This window comes from Canis aureus, chromosome 3, assembly GCF_053574225.1.
Source record: "Canis aureus isolate CA01 chromosome 3, VMU_Caureus_v.1.0, whole genome shotgun sequence".
In the NCBI taxonomy this organism is placed as follows: domain Eukaryota; kingdom Metazoa; phylum Chordata; class Mammalia; order Carnivora; family Canidae; genus Canis; species Canis aureus.
Window position 1 is genome coordinate 8,372,051 of NC_135613.1, and position 19,769 is coordinate 8,391,819.

At 40.4% G+C, this 19,769-nt stretch overlaps 1 protein-coding gene across 4 annotated transcripts in view; it reads left to right on the forward strand.

The window, feature by feature from the left end:
* TANGO6 (transport and golgi organization 6 homolog) overlaps positions 1–19,769 on the forward strand; it is a 199,320-nt gene that overhangs the window by 136,947 nt on the left and 42,604 nt on the right. For all 4 annotated transcript variants that reach the window (XM_077888242.1, XM_077888251.1, XM_077888261.1 and 1 more), the window contains one exon: positions 12,350–12,501. In XM_077888242.1, the coding sequence (XP_077744368.1) occupies positions 12,350–12,501 (152 nt within the window). The remainder of the gene's footprint in view (positions 1–12,349; positions 12,502–19,769) is intronic.

The window sequence follows — 19,769 nt, forward strand, 5'->3', positions numbered from 1 at the left end:
TTTCGTAAAGGAAATCATACATGTGTGTTTTTTTATGTGTGTGACTGTGTTCTTTCACTTAATATTTTCAGAGTTCATCTAGGATGCAGTAAGTATCAGTGCCTCATTCCCTTCTGCTGACAAATAATATTCCACTGAATGTATATACCATATTTTAGAATCAGCTCTACTGGGTGACTGTAACACACGGCATGCTGCTAGGTGAATATGACCAAAAATAGGCAGGGTCCCATCATAGGGGGCATGGAGTTAAGGATTTGAACAATGGGGAACTGATAATCCAAAAATAGTTCAGCCACCTTGAAAGCCATTTTGGCGGTTTCATATAAAACTAATAAACATTCTTACCATATAACCCAGCAATCATGCTCCTTAATATTTGACCAAATGAGTTGAAGATGTATAACTGCACAAAAACTTGCCTGTGTATGTTAATAGCAGTTAATTCATAATTGCCGAGACTTGGAAGCAACCAAGATGTCCTTCGGTAGGTGATTGAATAAATAGATTGTGGTATAGCAGGCAATGGTAGCAGGCAATGGAATTTTTTCAACATGTAAAAGAAATGAGCTGTCAAGCCGTGAAAAGACATGGAGAAACCCTAAAAGCCTATTATTAAAGGAAAGAAGCCAAGTCTACCAACCATAATATTGTTGGAACCATAGGACATTCTGGAAAATGCAAAACTATGGAGACCGTTAAGATCAGTGATTGCCAGGGGTTAGCCCAGAGTGAGAGACGAACAGGCAGGGCACAGAGGATTTGGGGCCAGTGAAACTGTTCTGTATGATACTATAATGCAGGAGACGTGTCCTTATATGTTTGTCAAACCATGCGGTGTACAACAGCAGAGTGAACCTTAATGTAAATTACGGGCTTTGGCTGATAATGATGTGCTGATACAGGTCTATCACTTGAAACAATTGTATGGTTCTGGTGCAGGATGTTGCTAGTGGGGGAGTCTGGGGAAAGAGAGGGGAAGGAATATACAAGAATTCTGTGCTTCCTGCCTAATTTTGCTGTGAACCTCTAACTGATCTAAAAGATAAAGTCTGTTAAAAAAAAAAAAAAAAAGGAAAGAAAGAAAGCATTATCAGGGGTGCCTGCCTGGCTCCTTCAGGTGTGCATGCAACTGTTGATCTCAGGGTCGTGAGTTCAAGCCCCATGTTGGGTGTGGAACCCACTTAAAAAAAAAAAAGCATTATCAGTTTACCATTGTTCAAATCTTTAACTTTCATGTCCTCCATGATTGGACCTTGGGGATTTCTAATCATCTTTACATTTTAGTGCACCCTTTGTTAGAGTTACCTGGTATAGTTGCTACTTTCTGATTATGCCATCCATTTTATTCTCTCTATCCCCACCACCACCTTGCTTCCGTGACTCTGCAGACATAGTTCCATCTGCCAGGAATACTCTTCCTGCTGTGCCAATGAAAATCCTCACCATACTTCAAGATTCAATTTAGACACCACCTCCTCTATGAAGTCTTCCCTGAAGAAACTAAATCTCACCTGCCCTGTTGCTCTTGTGCCACTTGGTACCTGTAGCTTCCCAGAATTAAGAACAAAATCGGGGGGATCCCTGGGTGGCGCAGGGATCCCTGGGTGGCGCAGCGGTTTGGCCCCTGCCTTTGGCCCACGGCGCGATCCTGGAGACCCGGGATCGAATCCCACATCGGGCTCCCGGTGCATGGAGCCTGCTTCTCCCTCTGCCTGTGTCTCTGCCTCTCTCTCTCTCTCTCTGTGACTATCATGAATAAATAAATAAAATCTTTAAAAAAAAAAGAACAAAATCGGGGACACCTGGGTGGCTCAGGCAGTTAAGCATCTGACTTTTAATCTCAGCTCAGGGATCCCTGGGTGGCGCAGCGGTTTGGTGCCTGCCCTTGGCCCAGGGCGTGATCCTGGAGACCCGGGATCGAGTCCCACATCGGGCTCCCAGTGCATGGAGCCTGCTTCTCATTCTCTCTCTGTGACTATCATAAAAAAAAAAAAAAAAAAAAATCTCAGGGTCATGAGTTCAAGCCCCATGTTGGGCTCAACGCTGGGCATGGAGCCTACTTTAAAAAAAATTTTTTTTAATTAAAAAATAAAAAGTAAAAAAAATTACTGGAAATACAAATAAAATCTCCATCTCCGTCTCTAGTGTCCTATGGAATCCCTTGCCCATATTAGTACATATTAAATATTTTCATTAAGTTGCTTAGTTGGAAGGGCATTTCTCAAACTGAAGCTTGGAGATTAAATTCTGATATATTTCAGAGGTTTGTGAATTCTTTGAAAAAAATTTTTTTAATGTTGCATTTTCATTTTAATGATGATTATGAATCATCTGAATTCACATTATAATCAGGTCGCACTGTACAATTTCAGTGCCCATGTTTGTGTTTGAGAAACATTGTACTAAAACATTACTCAGAATGCATATAAACTTCTGATTACAGAGGAGTGCTGGCTGTAAGTGATCATTCAATCTTTGAAAAATATAACTTGTACTCAGCAACACCTTAACCAGCAGGATGGAATAATTCTTACTTCCTTCCTATTGGTAGATAGAATAGAGTACTTAGGAATGGCTTTATCTATGTTCATTTCTGTGCCTCCAAAAGTTTTTTTAATTAAAAGAAAATGATAGAAGGGAGGAAAGAAAGAAGGAATAGAGGAGGAGTCCCCAGACATTTATAATGGAGTTTTAATAGGCCGGTATAAGAATTTGGCCAAGGGTGGCATTTTCTTTCTCGGTTTTTATCAATTTCACTTTTAGGACCTATTTCAGTTAACTAGGGGAATGGTTGAGCCCTTGAAATCAGTAGGTCCCTGGCTCTAGAAGAGATTGTGTTAATTCAAATTTAATAGTGTCCTTTCACTATGATTTAAGTATCTCTTTTTGCAACTCAGCTCTTCTGTGAAAGAAGACGGGATCTGATAAATGAATCTACAAGTGTGGACTTGAAAATTCCATTGAAAAACTTGATAAAAATCTTCCAAATCCTAATATATTAAAATAATCTTTTCACATAGATGATAATTGATACAAGTAAGTCATAGGCAGGTTAAAAATATTTTCATCTCTCTTTCACTATGCACTTGACTTTTCACCTTCCACAGCAACTCATTTTTATCGGGTTTGTTCAAACAAATCTAGATCCTTTGTTTGCTTCTGTGAACACACAGCTGTGTGCTTCTCAGTAAGGTTGATTATTGCTGATTTCCTGAGAATATGGAGATGCAAATAGCCAGGTGTTGTCATCATCATTGCACAAAGTTGAAGTCATTAGAGCTGAACCAAGATAAACCTCTCTGACTAGCATGTACTTGAATAAATTTCTAAAAGTGAGCTTGGATTTACTGTGTCCATTTCCCAGAAGCGTTAAGAAATGGGTGAGGAAAAGATGATGGTCTCTCTAACTTCAGTCCTCATGGGTATCCTTAGTCTAATTATTGTACTCCATGGTGAGTACTTTCTGAATATGGGGATGAGGAAATTCAGAAATCAATACCATTTTTTTGTAAAAGCCATATAACATGCATATTTTAAGGGGACGACCTAATAGGATGGTAACGAATGTTTGCTCTTGTCAGGGGGCAAGTATATGCTATCTTAAAGACAAAAGTGAATTAGCATTTTGGAATCTTTTAGTTCAAACAAGTTTCAGTTGAAGCAACAAGAACATCTCATCTGGATAAAGAATAAAACACACACACACACACAAAACAAACAAACAAACATAAAACCCCTACCCAATCCCTCTTGGATGGGATAGTTGAGGTTTTGTTGCTTAATCAGAAACTACAGAATAGTAGCAGGTATCTCAGAGCCTAAGGTTTTAGTTCATAATGAAAGGAGTTAATCAATAGTTGCAAAATATAATCAGCATATAACCTCTTCTCATGAACCAGTACTGTTAATAGTTACTCACCTGTTTTTGTTTTTCTTTTTTAATAGGTTGGCAGATGTATAAGGATAACTTAGCTCTTTGGGAAAGTCATATATATATATATATATACTATGTTTTTGTCCCAATTAAAATTGCAATTAGAAGAAAGAAAATTATTGGGTTTAATTTTTTTCTTTTGTTATAAAATTGATTTTCAGCCCTTCAAAAAAAGCTTCCACTGTCTTAAGTTTCTTTGTTTTGGCAAATCTAACTTTTCTGGCTTTGAAATTAATAGACAACTAACTGACATAGAAATGCTCTACAATTTTTTTAAGTTTATTTAATTTTTTTAGTAATCTCTGCACCCAACATGGGGCTTGAACTCACCACCCCAAGATCAAGAGTTGCATGCTCTTCCAACTGAGCCAACCAGGTGCCCCAAAGTGCTCTATAATTTTAAAGAACATCCCAGTTTTCATATTATATGTTAGAATGCTTTTGGCTACAGATAACAGAAACTCCCAACTCAACTGGCTTCAACAGTGAGGAATGAATCATTGCACATAACAAGAAGTCCTGGACTGGTTAATGTTTTGGCTTCATGATATCATTCAAGACCCATATCACATTCATTTTCCTGCTCTTCCAACCTCAGTTATTGACTTCATCCTCTGGTCCCTCATGGTTTCAGGTTGGCTGCAGTAACTCTAAGGTATCATATCCTTATCATAGCAGAGGTAAAATGTCTTCCAGCAGATTTTGCCTTGCACCTCATTGTTCAGACTAGATCACATGCCCATATGTAAACCAATTAAGGCAAGCAGATGTGTTTACCATGATTCACTTAGACCACTGAAGACCTTAGCCTTAATCACATGGGTGATGATTGGGGCCAGGGGCTTGGTGGATACATGAACAAAATTAGAGTGCTGTTTGCAAGGAAGAATGAGAGAATGCCAATGAGATGTGCGTGAAAAAATGTGACATATAGGGATCGCTAAAGCTAAAATTAAGAACCCTTTATGTAGGATCTTGAAATTCTCTGCCTGTGTCAAATTGCAGCTATGGAAGCTATATTCTCTGACTACATGCATTCATTTTATTCTACATAGAAATCTGGTCAGGACTGATCCCCAACCTAGAGGCTAGGATCCAATAAAGTCTTGAGAAACTAGCCACATGGCATGGTAGGAGTTAAAGGGAGGGAGGGTTAGTCAGAGGCAAGCAGTAGCCCCAAGGAAATGGGAGCAGAGATGTAAATCCATGAAGACCAGGATTGAGTAAGGGTGTGACAAATCTAGGCTGTATATGTGAGCTCTACGGGAGATCAGATTGGAAAGAACATGATGCCAGGGCACTTTGAGAAATGCAGAGTGGATACAGTGTTCTAGCTCTTCGAGTCCCAAACTGACAACATAGAAGCATGTGGGCCCAGAGCCCACTGACTAGGTACAGTGCAGGGCTCTTGAAATGCTAACCTTCCTTCTGGCTGGCTCCTCTTGGTTCTTAGGTGCTTTTGGGGATGGGATTGGTGGAGCATGCAGTTAAATGGATGCTCATTTTCCAAGTAGTAATGAAGCTCAGGTAGGGCAGGAATTTATATACATGAAACATTAAATTGTGGTTTTGTTAATGTAGTGGTATGTCCTTTAATGGCGAGTCAGGATAAGAAACAACTCTATGGTATCTACACTGAATATCAAACTTCTGTTGTCCACTTACTCTTCACTGTCCCCCAGGGTCTTCATGACTTGTTCCTTCAGGTTTTCCCCTCTGAGAGCCTTTCCCTGAGCCCTCAACTGGCTCTCAATCTCCTCCCCTAATCCCCACACACCTTCCTTATTTTTCCTCATAGCCCTTTATGCTGCAGGAAAATTTATTTACTGTCTATTGTCTTTCTCCTTCACTAGAAGTAGGCTTCATGAAGATGGGACCTTTATTTTCTTGCCCATGTTTCGTTATCTCCAGACTGAGAACATACTCAATTAAGATTTGCTGACTGGGTGCCTCGCTGGCCCAGTCAGTAGGGCATGTGACCCTTGATCTTGGGGTCATGAGTTCTATCTCCACATTGGGGGCAGAGTTTACTAAAAACAAAACAAGAAAAACACTTTAAAAAAACAGGGTAAGACTGGCTGGGTGAATGAATGAGATTCCTCTTGCTGTTCTTCCTAAAATTTTTCTCAACAAATTGATGTTCCTTTTTTTTAATTGGATAATGAGAATTATGTTTTTTCTGTTTCCATTTTTGTCTTAGCTACCAGGAATTGATAAGCTGAATTTTGGTTTCATTTGCAGTAACCATCCTTAGTTTCAGATATCTGCACTCCCTCACTTACTATAGAACTTTTGAAAATATTTATTTCAATGATGCACAATTCAATGTTATTTATTATAAGTTGCCTCAAATCCTATACGGAAGTAAACAAGGATTAAATACTAATAAATGCTGACTGATTGACTGAAGGATAACAGGGAAAAGTCAAAAAAGGACACCAGGCTTTTGAGTCTGGATGGGTAAGAATACTGGAGCTGTTATTAATAGAAATAAGAACCAGGGGTGCCTGGGTGGCTCAGTTGGTTAAGCATCTGCCTTTGGCTGAGGTCATGATCTGGGGGTCCTGGGATTGAGTCCTGCATTGGGCTCCCTGCTCAGCAGAAAGTCTGCTTTTCCCTCTCCCTCTGCCTGCTGCTCCCCTTGCTTGTGCTGTCTGTCAAATGAATAAATTAAAAAATCTTATTAAAAGATTATCTTATTAATCTTCTTAAAAAAGAAATAGGAACCAAATCAAAACACTACACATAAAAATGTCTTTCTCTGTCACCATGTTGGGCATATCTCACTCCATTGTCACTTGGTTGGTTATTGCCCTCTTCCCCAATAGGTTTCAAATGCCATGAAGGGAGTGACTGTGTCCTTTCTAGTTCATGATTGGATCCCCAGGCCTAGGATAGTGCCTAGCACATAGCACCTTTTCTTTACCATTCATTTTTACCTCTAAATCCCTATGTTGGTAAACATTCACTTGTTTGTCATCTGCTCTTATCTTTTCAACCTGCAATTTCCCCTCCTTAGGGATTTCCAGATGGTTCCTTCCTTCCCAACAAGGAGACTTCATTCTTTTAAGGCAACAGCCTCCTTTCAGGGATAGTAAATGTGTGCTTCTTCCTTGCTAGTCTGCTGAATTTCATTCCCCTGGTGACTAAACCCAAGGTGACTCATCAACTCATAGATTCTTTTTTTTTTTTTTTTTTTTTTTATTTATTCATGAGAGAGAGAGAGAGGCAGAGACACAGGCAGAGGGAGAAGCAGGATCCATTTAGGGAGCCCAATGCAGGACTCGATCCTGGGTCCTCAGAATCAGGCTCTGGGCTGAAGGCGGTGCTAAACCGCCAAGCCACCCAGGCTGCCCCAACTCATAGATTCTTAACAACTGGAAGGGGCCAGAGAGCTTGGTCTTGTCTAAGTGTCTTATCTCTAGCTGGTCCAGAGAGGTGAAGCAGATTGCCCAAAGTCACACTGCTAATTGGTAATAGAGCCAAAACTAGAACAAATCTCTCTCTCTCTCTCTGTCTCTCTCTGTCTCCCTCTCTCTCTCTCTCTCTCCTCTCTCAGGAGATTAATTATTTGAGAGAGTGCAAGCAGGTGGAGGGGTACAGGGAGAGGGAGAGAATCTCAAGTAGACTTCCCACTATGTGCAGGGCCTGACCCAGGGCTTGATCTCATGATCCTGAGGTCATGACTTGAGCTGAAGTCAAGAGTCAAAGGCCTAGCTGACTGAGCCACCCAGGTGCCCCAAGAGCACACATCTCTTAACTCTCATCCTATAGAACACACAAGTTCCCTCCTAACTCCAGAAAGGAAAAGTACTAGAACAAAAGTAGAAACGTATGTTTTCCTCTTAGTTGGAAATTTAAATATAATATTAGTATATCATAGGAGTTAAGTGCAAACTACCAAACTTTGACCTTGGGTGTATTTACTCTGTGAACAAGTTATTTAAACCTTCTCTTCTACTATATCCTATCATTTTTCTGTACATTTGTATATTTCATATATATATTTAAATCTGTACATTTGGCTTATTAATAGTGAGAGAAGTTGCATGTGTGCATCTTACATACACAAATGGAATGATACTGGTTCTATTAGTTCCTTTTGCTTTAATAGTATCTTAAGGGACCTTTCTGTATTAGTGCATATAATTCTGTCATGTTCTTTTTTTTTAATAAATTTATTTTTTCTTTTTCTTTTTTTTTAATTTTTATTTATTTATGATAGTCACACACACACAGAGAGAGAAAGAGAGAGAGAGAGAGAGGCAGAGACATAGGCAGAGAGAGAAGCAGGCTCCATGCACCGGGAGCCCGACGTGGAATTCGATCCTGGATCTCCAGGATGGCGCCCTGGGCCAAAGGCAGGCGCCAAACCGCTGTGCCACCCAGGGATCCCCTAAATTTATTTTTTTATTGGTGTTCAATTTACCAACATACAGAATAACACCCAGTGCTCGTCCCGTCAAGTGCCCACCTCAGTGCCCGTCACCCATTCACTCCCATCCCCCACCCTCCTCCCCTTCCACCACCCCTAGTTTGTTTCCCAGAGTTAGGAGTCTTTATGTTCTGTCTCCCTTTCTGATATTTCCCACACATTTCTTCTCCCTTCCCTTATATTCCCTTTCACTATTATTTATATTCCCCAAATGAATGAGAACATATAATGTTTGTCCTTCTCCGACTGACTTACTTCACTCAGCATAGTAATACCCTCCAGTTCCATCCATGTTGAAACAAATGGTGGGTATTTGTCATCTATATGGCTGAGTAATATTCCATTGTATACATAAACCACATCTTCTTTATCCATTCATCTTTTGATGGACACCGAGGCTCCTTCCACAGCTTGACTATTGTGGACATTGCTGCTAGAAACATCGGGGTGCAGGTGTCCCGGCGTTTCACTGCATCTGTATCTTTGGGGTAAATCCCCAACAGTGCAATTGCTGGGTCGTAGGGCAGGTCTATTTTTAACTCTTTGAGGAACCTCCACACAGTTTTCCAGAGCGGCTGCACCAGTTCACATTCCCACCAACAGTGTAAGAGGGTTCCCTTTTCTCCGCATCCTCTCCAACATTTGTGGTTTCCTGCCTTGTTGATTTTCCCCATTCTCACTGGTGTGAGGTGGTATCTCATTGTGGTTTTGATTTGTATTTCCCTGATGGCAAGTGATGCAGAGCATTTTCTCATGTGCGTGTCGGCCATGTCTATGTCTTCCTCTGTGAGATTTCTCTTCATGTCTTTTGCCCATTTCATGATTGGATTGTTTGTTTCTTTGGTGTTGAGTTCAATAAGTTCTTTATAGATCTTGGAAACTAGCCCTTTATCTGATACATCATTTGCAAATATCTTCTCCCATTCTGTAGGTTGTCTTTTAGTTTTGTTGACTGTATCCTTTGCTGTGCAAAAGCTTCTTATCTTGATGAAGTCCCAATAGTTCACTTTTGCTTTTGTTTCTTTTGCCTTCCTGGATGTATCTTGCAAGAAGTTACTGTGGCTGAGTTCAAAAAGGGTGTTGTCTGTGTTCTCCTCTAGGATTTTGATGGACTCTTGTCTCACATTTAGATCTTTCATCCATTTTGAGTTTATCTTTGTATATGGTGAAAGAGAGTGGTCTAGTTTCATTCTTCTGCATGTGGATGTCCAATTTTCCCAGCACCATTTATTGAAGAGACTGTCTTTCTTCCAATGGATAGTCTTTCCTCCTTTATCGAATATTAGTTGACCATAAAGTTCAGGGTCCACTTCTGGGATCTCTATTCTGTTCCATTGATCTATGTGTCTGTTTTTGTGCCAGTACCACACTGTCTTGATGACCACAGCTTTGTAGTACAACCTGAAATCTGGCATTGTGATGCCCCCAGATATGGTTTTCTTTTTTAAAATTCCCCTGGCTATTCGGGGTCTTTTCTGATTCCACACAAATCTTAAAATAATTTGTTCTAACTCTCTGAAGAAAGTCCATGGTATTTTGATAGGGATTGCATTAAACGTGTAAATTGCCCTGGGTAACATTGACATTTTCACAATATTAATTCTGCCAATCCATGAGCATGGAATATTTTTCCATCTCTTTGTGTCTTCCTCAATTTCTTTCAGAAGTGTTCTATAGTTTTTAGGGCATAGATCCTTTCCCTCTTTGGTTAGGTTTATTCCTAGGTATCTTATGCTTTTGGGTGCAATTGTAAATGGGATTGACTCCTTAATTTCTCTTTCTTCAGTCTCATTGTTAGTGTATAGAAATGCCACTGATTTCTGGGCATTGATTTTGTATCCTGCCATGCTACCAAACTGCTGTATGAGTTCTAGCAATCTTGGGGTGGAGGCTTTTGGGTTTTCTATGTAGAGTATCATGTCATCGGCAAAGAGGGAGAGTTTGACTTCTTCTTTGCCAATTTGAATGCCTCCGTCGTGTTCTTTTTAATGACTGCAAGGTATTCCATAATATATATGTTTATGTAACCACTTCCATATTAATTAATTTTTTCTAATTTTTCACTACTACAGTTCTACAGTAAAAGCTTCATGCAGATATCCTTGTGCCATATATGTGGCTACCTCTTTAGGATTGATATTCAGAAATGCAAATAGTAGGTCTGAGAGTAGGCACAAAGGCTCCTCTTTTCTATTCTGAAAATAGGCTACAGCTGAGTTACTTAGTTTCTGCAATATGTGTTAATGTTAACCGGGCAGGGGGTGAGTCTTTTGACTGCCCATAGTATATTAGGAACTGGGAGCATTATAGAAAAATTACTCCTTCATCTTTATCTCATATTGTATGGAAAATGCATTGTGTTCCTAACATCGAGGGAAAACAAAACAAACTGCCTCCTCCTCTCTGCTCCAAAGTGACTGAGATTTGTGAAATTAAGTGCTCCAAGCAACATCTGCTTGATTCTATGATGGCATTTGGGCATTTACCACACAGTACTGTAATTGTTGGTACTTACCTGTTTGTACCCACCTCCTAAACTTGGGCTTCTTAGAGGGTAAAGATTATGTTTATGTTTTTTATCCCTAGGTAACATTAGCATGATAACTAGCACATAATTTTGTTTTGTTGAATAAATTAATGAATTCCATTCAACCGTAGCATTTGTTGTGTACCTGGCACATACAAAGGTTACTAAGAACTGATGGAACCGAAGATCTACCCTCGAGGAGTTTATAGTCTAAATATATATGAATATGAATGAGAGAGGCTGTAAACATGTAGGAATCAAGGCATTAGTGACACTTGTGATTTAAGCCAAAGTGACTTAAGTTCAAAGAACTGTGAGACTTCCCAGGAGGACTAATTAAGGCCAATTGAAGGTTTTGTAAAGCTGAGCCTGATAGGACAAGTTGGTAGTGTTTTTTATGATTTGTCATGTTAATGATTAAGAATAGGTGACTTTAAGCAATGCTTCAAGAACCATTTTGTTACGATCTCTTGTGTAGCTTTAGGACTACAAGAAGGCTAAAGGTGGAGTGTTATAGTTGGGTTCTGGAACTAAAACCTCAGAAACTAGATCAAGACCAAACAGCTTTAGCTCCTGGCATTCCTGCCGAGGAAGAAGTTGTTTCCGTATATAAAATGACAATTCTGAATGTCTCGGTGTGCTATTTCTCCTTTCTTCAAATAAAAACTTCTCTTGACTCCTCCTTCCTTGACCAGATACCACTCCATTTCCTTGATATGCTTTGCTGAAAAGCTCATTAAGTAATCTTTCTGTCTGCAATTCTTCCATTCTCTTAGAGCCACTTCTGTTGTGCTCTTACCCCTACCAGGCCATCGAAACCATTCTCATCAAGGTCAACAGTGACCTCATTGTCACTCAGTCTAATGGGCAATTATTAGTTTTCTTCCTACATGACATTGAATATTCTACCAGAGCATGACTTCTAATGGTTATGCAAGTACTTTGAAAAGTATAAAACAAGGCAGCCTGGGTGGCTCAGCAGTTTAGTGCTGCCTTCAGCCCAGGGCCTGATCCTGGAGTCCCAGGATCCAGTCCCATGTCGGGCTCCCTGCATGAAGCCTGCTTCTCCCTCTGCCTGTGTCTCTGCTTCTGTCTGTCTGTCTCTCATGAATAAATAAATAAATATAAAATCTTTTTTAAAAAAAAAGTATAAAACACCATACAATATACCATGATAGTATCCTTATCCCTTCTTTAAGAACTTGAAATTTTATTTTTATTTTTTATTTATTTTTTTAAAGATTTTATTTATTTATTCATAGAGACAGAAAGAGAGAGGCAGAGACACAGGCAGAGGGAGAAGCAGGCTCCATGCAGAGAGCCTGACGTGGGACTCGATCCCAGGTCTCCAGGATCACACCCTGGGCTGCAGGCGGCGCTAAACCGCTGCACCACTGGGGCTACCCGAAATTTTATTTTTAAAGATTTATATCTCTTTTTTTCCCCACAGGGGACATGGTCTCAAAATACAGAGAACCTTTGATCCACACCTTCCTGAGGGGAGCAAGAGATCCAGATAGTGCTCACAGGGCCAGCAGCTTATCGAACCTTGGAGAACTATGCCAGAGGCTGGACTTCCTGCTGGGCTCTGTGATTCATGAGGTACTACATGTTGATTCTTCTTTCTAAAGTTTGTTTTTCCTTGGCACTATGATATAGCTGGGGATTGGGAGTCAGATCTGTGATTTTTTTCCAGATCAGATACATCATTGAACCTCCCTTGGCCTCACTAGTCTTGTATATATACCGGAAGTTATATTCATAAGAACTTTTTTTATTGCAAGTGATAGGAAGTCACCTTAATTTACCTTATGCATTAAAAGAGGATTTATTATAAAGATTCCAAGATAGCTAACAGAGTTGAAGACACCTTGAGCAAGAGCAGGGACCTTACCCTGGGCCTGTGGGCCATCTGTGAGTTTCATCTCTGTTCACAGGAAAATCTCAGGCAAATATTCTCAATGGCCCATTTTGATCAGAGGTGCCCTGTAACTCAGGGGGATGAAACTATTTACCTGAAAAGACTAATTAAGTGCCATGTTTTGTTCACCACTTTACACCCAGTACCTGATACATAGTAGGTAAAGCAGCCAAAATGATAGCCACTGGACACTCATGGTTTTACAGTTTCTGAGTTGATAAAATGTGCATCTTGCTGTTGTCCTCTATGAACACCTCCCTTTAGCCTCTTGAATTTTATCTTTGCACTTGTGTTTAGTCATCAATACATTAACGTATATCTTAATTACCTACTATGTGCTAGGCACTCTACTATTTAAAGATTATGCTGGACAGAAAAAGACTAGTTTTTATTTTTTTAATTTTTTGAGAGGAGGAGCAGAGAGAGAAGGAGAAGCAGACTCTCCTCTGAGCAGGGAGCCTAACGTGGGGCTCGATCCGAGTACCCCAGGATCATGACCTGAGCCAAAGGCAGCCACTTAACCGACTGAGCCACCCAAGCATGAGAGAAAAAGATTTGTCAATATGTGATCAGGAGTCTTTATTACTGATGACTTGGCTGTCCTAAATCTTTATTTGGAAGAAGACGGCTTGCAAATTATAAATATATAAATAAACCATAGTTTGTATATATATATATATTCTTTTATTTGTGAGAGATCAGATTTCTCTTAGAGGACAAGAACTTACAAAACTGTAATAATTCTGGTTTCCTTTACAGTATTCAGTATGCTAAGGCTGACCATATTGAATAGCAAATATTAAAAAGTTCCTAGAGAGAAGGAATTTTCTTTGATGTCTATCTGATGATTGTGTCTTATGAATAAGCAGAGAAATACACTCATGGATATATGCATACACTTGAATTTATGGCATTTCCTGATTCCTGAACTTTATAGGCTTTGTTTTATTGATAATAAAGGCTACTCATGTCCTTAAATTCCAACTTTGGATTTTTAAGAAATTTATCCGCCAGTCATTTCCTCTCCTTTAACTCTTCCATGAGGGGCACACCCCAATGCCAACTGTTTTTATCTTTTTTTTCCTTAAGTTTTTATTTCAATTCCAGTTAGTTAACATACAGTGTAATATTAGTTTCAGGTGTAGAATTTAGTGATTCAGCACTCAGACACAATACCTGGTGTTCATCACAGCAAGTATCCTCCTTAATCCCTATCACCTATTTATGTATCTTTTTTTTAAATTTATGTATCTTTTTAAAATAACTTAGAAATAATAATTATTACCAACTTCAAACCTTAGAGTGCTCTAATATAAGTGAACTGTTAGGTACCTGACCTTTGGTGGTCTTGGATAGCACTTAGCAAATCCCTTGTCCTTTAGTATGTGAACTCATAACACTTAAGAGAAGGCATTTGCAGGTCTATTTCATTATATTGTCTAAAGATTTCAGCTTATGATAACTTTTCTGGGTCAAATATTGAAGTGGTTCCTACATTCTTTTCTGTTTACTTGGTCTCTTCACATGACTCAATCTAACCTGTGATCTGAACCAAACCAAAATATTGTTGTATTTTGTCTTTGTAGAGCAAGTGTAGGGGTGGGAGGACGGGCAGAAGGAGAAGAAGAGAGAGAATCTTAAGCAGGCTCCATGCCCACCAAGGAGCCTGACACGGGACTCCATCTCACCACCCTAAGATCATGACCTGAGCTGAAATCAAGAGTCAGATGCTTAACCAACTTAGCCAGCCAGGTGCCCCTAAATATTATTTTTAATAACAGCTTTATTGAGATGGAAGTCACATACCATACAAGTCTCCTATTTAAAGGGTACAATTTAACAGCTTTTAGTTTATTCACTGAGTTGTACAAGCATCACAACATTTTTTTTTTTTTTTTTTTTGCATCACAACATTTTTAAAGCATAGCTGTAATAGAATAAAAACTCATCCCAGATCTCCAGGTGAATCACCTCAGGTTTGACAGGATTCCATACATTTTCTAAAACCAGTGACTCCAAACAATACCCGAACCTCATGATCTTCTATGAACCAAAAAACAGCCCTAGACTCTTTTTCCCTTTTTCTCTCTTAAGAAACTGTAGCATCCTGGTGGTGTATGATTTCCTATCAGGGCACTAGAGAAATTTCTTGGCTGGATAGATTAGAAAAATTGAGCTAAAGCAGGGTTTATAACATCCAAGAAGTGTCCTCTCTCTGGAGACTCACCTTACCTGTGGAAAGAGAATGAAATTTCCCAATGCACTGGGGGATGGGAATTAGTGAGGACCTATCTCCACCACCTAGTTACCTATGTTCACTTGAACACACAATTTAGACTCTGAACTCCGGTTTCTGACTTACAAAATGGGATTAAAGGGGTGTCTGGTTGGCTCAGCAGTAGAGTTTGTGACTCTTGATCTCAGGGTCCTTAGTTCAAGCCCTGCGGGGATGGGGAGGGTAGAGATTACTAAGAAAAAAGAGGGGAGATTAAAATACCTACCTTGCCGGATTGCCACCAGGATCTAAAGATAATGTAAATGTGGAAAATAAGAAAAGGTAGAGGAGGATAGGGTGGCCAGCATTGTAGTGTTAGGTGGAGTGGAGGTTACAAATGTTAAATAAAGTATTCAAGGTAAACCTCATTGCAAAGGTGACATTTGAGTAAAGATTTTTTTTTTTTTTTTTGAGTAAAGATTTTTTTATTAAGATTTTTCTTTGACGCCTGGGTAGCTCAGCAGTTGAGCGTCTGCCTTTGGCTCAGGGCATGATCCCAGATTCCTGGGATTGAGTCCCACATCGGGCTCCTTGCAAGAAGCCTGCTTCTCCTCCCTCTGCCTGTGTCACTGCCTCTCTTTCTGTGTCTCTCATAAATTTAAAAAAAGTGGGGGGGATCCCTGGGTGGCTCAGCAGTTTAGCGCCTGCCTTCAGCCCAGGGCACGATCCTGGAGTCCCGGGATCAAGTCTCACATCAGGCTCCCTGCATGGAGCCCGCTTCTCCCTCTACCTATGTCTCTGCCTCTCTCTCTCTCTCTGTATCTCTCATTAATAAATAAATAAAATCTTTAAAAAAAAAAAAGTTTTCTTTAAGGAGCATTTTGGTCATTTGAAGGTCAGCGATGACAGTGATGAGGATGGCAGCAAGGAAATGAGAGAACAGCGGTAACCCATGTTCCTCAGATGTTCCCAGTCATACATTTACTGAACACCTGCAGTGTGCCAAGCCCTTTGTAGGGGGCCAAGGTCACAAGACCCAAGCACTACTCTTGTCATTGTGGTTTTTGTATTAATAGAGACCACATCTCTTGGGGCCTGGTGAAATCAGAAATCAGAGGACCCCATGCATTCCAGATACCATAGCATCTCACCATCTCTCAGTTCCCTGGAGAGAAGATGGACCTCCTGGATATTGCCAAAATACCACCTTGCCTTCTAGGCATGGGTAACCTGGTGGAAGACACAGACATTAATGGCTACAAATACTGTCCTTTGCAGTAGTGCTGTAGGAGCACATTTTAGGAGCCCCTCAGTCAGGTTTGAGTGTTGACAGAGATGTGCTAGAGGAAGAGACCCTTGGACCTGAATCTTTAGAACAAATAGAATTGGGTAGTCCAAGAAGGCATTTCAGCAGAGGGGATAGCTTGTGCAAAGGCACTGTGCTGTAGGACACCCTGGCATATTTGAAGAACTGTAGGAAGATCCAAAAGGCTGGAGTGAAGGGATGGGGACAGGAGGTTAGTTGGTGGCAGAACAGATGCAAGAGAGGTGGGCAGGGGCTACATCATGAGGGGGTCTTAGCTTTACAGCTTTCTGGCTCACAGCAAGAATCTTGGATTGCTTATTTAAGCCTTCAGAAATGAAGTGTGAATAGGCAGTAGGATGTTTGCTTACCATGGGTGCTAACACAAAAAGAGAGCCCTTCCTTTTGTTTCTACATTAAAATCCATGTGAGGAGCTGCTAGTCTGTGGGCCCTACCTGGCCAGCCCCTTGTCCAGTGACCCTGCCCCACTTCTTAAGATCTAGACTCCCTGAAACATGAATCCCAGGTGTGTTTGTGATCACTAATAAACTGTGAGCCCAACGAGGGCAGAACTAATCTTTATTTACCTATGGATACGTTCCAGCACCTATCACAGTGCTTTGGCAGATAGTGGGTTCTCTGTTTGTTCACTGATATTGAATGAAGAGGAGAGTAAGGCTTATTTGGGAAGACTTGTTCCTAAATGTTTTAAAAATAGTAATAATAGCAAGCACATAATAGAGTACCTTGTATATGTCAACTGATCCCGTTCACAAAGGAAACTAAGGCACAGAGAAATTAAATAAGTTGCCAAGGTCATGTAGGTAGGAAGTGGAGGGCTGGGATTTGAATGTAGGTGGGTAGTTCTAGCACCCATGCTCTTAACCATGCTCCAGGTTGTCTCCCAATAAATGTTTTCAGTTCATTTATAAGATTGTTTTTGTGCCAAAAAAAAATTGCTTTTGTGCCTTGAAAAAGAACAGTATTGCCATATAAGTAAAGCTACTGACAGGAAGGGTCATGCAGCTCCATTGCTTTTGGCAGTGAAACTTCAGAAAGCAATATATTCCCTCTGATTTGAAAAACCAGGTGTTTCCATCCAACATAATTTCTGTCTTTTCTTTTTAGATGTTCCTTCTTATGTAGCATCCCACGCTTGCCATGTCATTAGTGCCAAACCAGCTGCCTTGGGTGGACTACAAGTTTGAACATGGTTGGACACCTGACAGCCTTAGTATTTCAGCCATTGAGCCCTCTTGTAGTCATACTGCTCTTATCTATTCACATGGAAAAAGTGGGATATTGGGCATGGCTCTTAAGTAGTTCTTCATTTATTTTGTTTATACATTTGATGGATATTTATTGAGCACTTACTCTATGCCAGTTATGGGCCTATCATCTAGCTATGTGCTAGATGGTAGGGCTCCAGCTGTGAACACAGCAAAGTTCCTTTCCTTATGCAGCTGCCATTCAAGAAAGGAGAGGTGGATAACCAACAAGGAAGTAAACAAATATGTCCTATGTCAGATGGATTAAGAGCTAAGGAAATTAATCTAGTAAGATAAGGGGCACAAGGGGAGCTTGCTCTGGTAGGTGAACTTGGATGAACAGGAAAGGCTTCACTGAGGAGTGACGTTTGAGATAAGACCAGAAGGAAGCAAGGGACTGATCTAGAGAGATACCTGGGGAGAGAGCATTCTAGGTGCAGGGAGCAACAAGTACAGAGGCCCTGAGGCAGGTGCATGCTTGACATGCTACTGAATAGCAAGTCCAGTGTGTCAGAGAGGTGGTGGCCATTTAAGTGGGGCCTTTTAAGGGCTTTGGCTTTTAGTTTGAGTGAGTTGGAAAGCCAAAGCAGAAGAAGGAAATTATCTAACTTTTTTTTTTCTTTTTGAGAGAGAGAGTGCATGCACAGAGTAGGGAGAGGAAGAGAGAGAGTCCCAAGCAGACTCCCCACTGAGTGCAGAACCCTACACTGGGCTCAATCCCACAACCCTGAGATTATGACCTGAGCCAAAATCAATAGATGCTTAATCGACAGAACTACCCAGGTGTCCCATGTAATTTGTTTTGATATAGAATTGAAAAAACTAGCCACCATAGTCTCTTCTAACATGATCTGATCTGAGAGATCATTGCTGTAGCTGTTGGGCCTCTGAAGAAAGCTGTCCTACCTGTTGGGTGGTCCATATTTGGGCACTGTCTCTATTGTGACGGAATTTGCCAGTCGAGAAGAATATAAAGGATAGGATCAACCCTTCAGTCTCTGTACTGGAAATTCAGGTTCTTCCTCTCTGTTGATGTCAAGATTTAACCTGTTTGAAGAGCATATTATTTTCCCCTATTCCTCCTTATTCTTGTTAAGAGCTTTGTTGCTTGAAACGAAATCGTGATTGGCATTTTCATCTTTATCTCTTTATCTCTGCCACAGAAAGTTCTGTGGAAAGTAAATATGATTTAAAGGAACCACGGTGAGAGGCCCATCCTCAGTTCATCAAGTAAGATGTGCCCAAGGTGAGAAATCCATGGGGCAATCCACTTTAAATGTAGTGCCCAGAATTCCATAAACCTGAGCTTTAGGGTCTGATGCAAAGCCATCACCTCCGACCCCACTAAATTACCAGTCTTGCCATGATTGGTGCAGTTGCCTAAGTGCAGTTTGAGGATAAGGGGACCCCTGAGAGGAGGACTCCAGTGCGTGTCCTGGAAACCATGGGGAAGCTGAGGTAGCCACCATGGTTCTCCTTCTTGGCAGGTTAAGTGAGCAAGCTGAGCATGTATGAATTGGAGACTATACTGCTTTTGTTCTTAAGGTTTCTTAGTTTACAAAATAGAAGGACAGATGATTTCTTTTTGGATAAGTGAGCAGACCAACTGAAATGTTAATAAAGAATGCTCTAGGAGAAGGGATGAAGATGCAGTCAGGAAATTGAAGTCATGCTTTCATGATACATACCTCAGCTCTGGTACTTTCTCTCCTAGAATTTCCCAAAGTTGGTTTGTGGCAATCATGCCCTTTGTAATATCTTTATTTACATGGTTCTGATCTTGCTTGATATGTGCCGGTTATTTAAAGAGTGACATTTATCCATATTTCTGTTGGTTCCAAACGTTAAATTGCTTAAGCTGATTTTTAGTACTTCCAGAATAATCATCCTCCTCTTTGTAGGTCTCTCAGAAGTGGATATAAGTATTTTAGCCAGGGAAGAGGAAGCCTTCCACAGTGTTGTTTATTAGAATAGGTGCACTGACCCTGAAGGCAGGCAACATGAAGATCACATAGGATGGATTTCGCCCTCTGGGAGGACTTAGAATGGAAATATTACACCAATTCATAAATTAGTAAAGACCTTACATCATCTATTTGCCAAGCCTTTTAGAGGTTGAAGGCAACATTAAGTGTCTCCTTGGGGTTGAAGGTAAGAGAGAC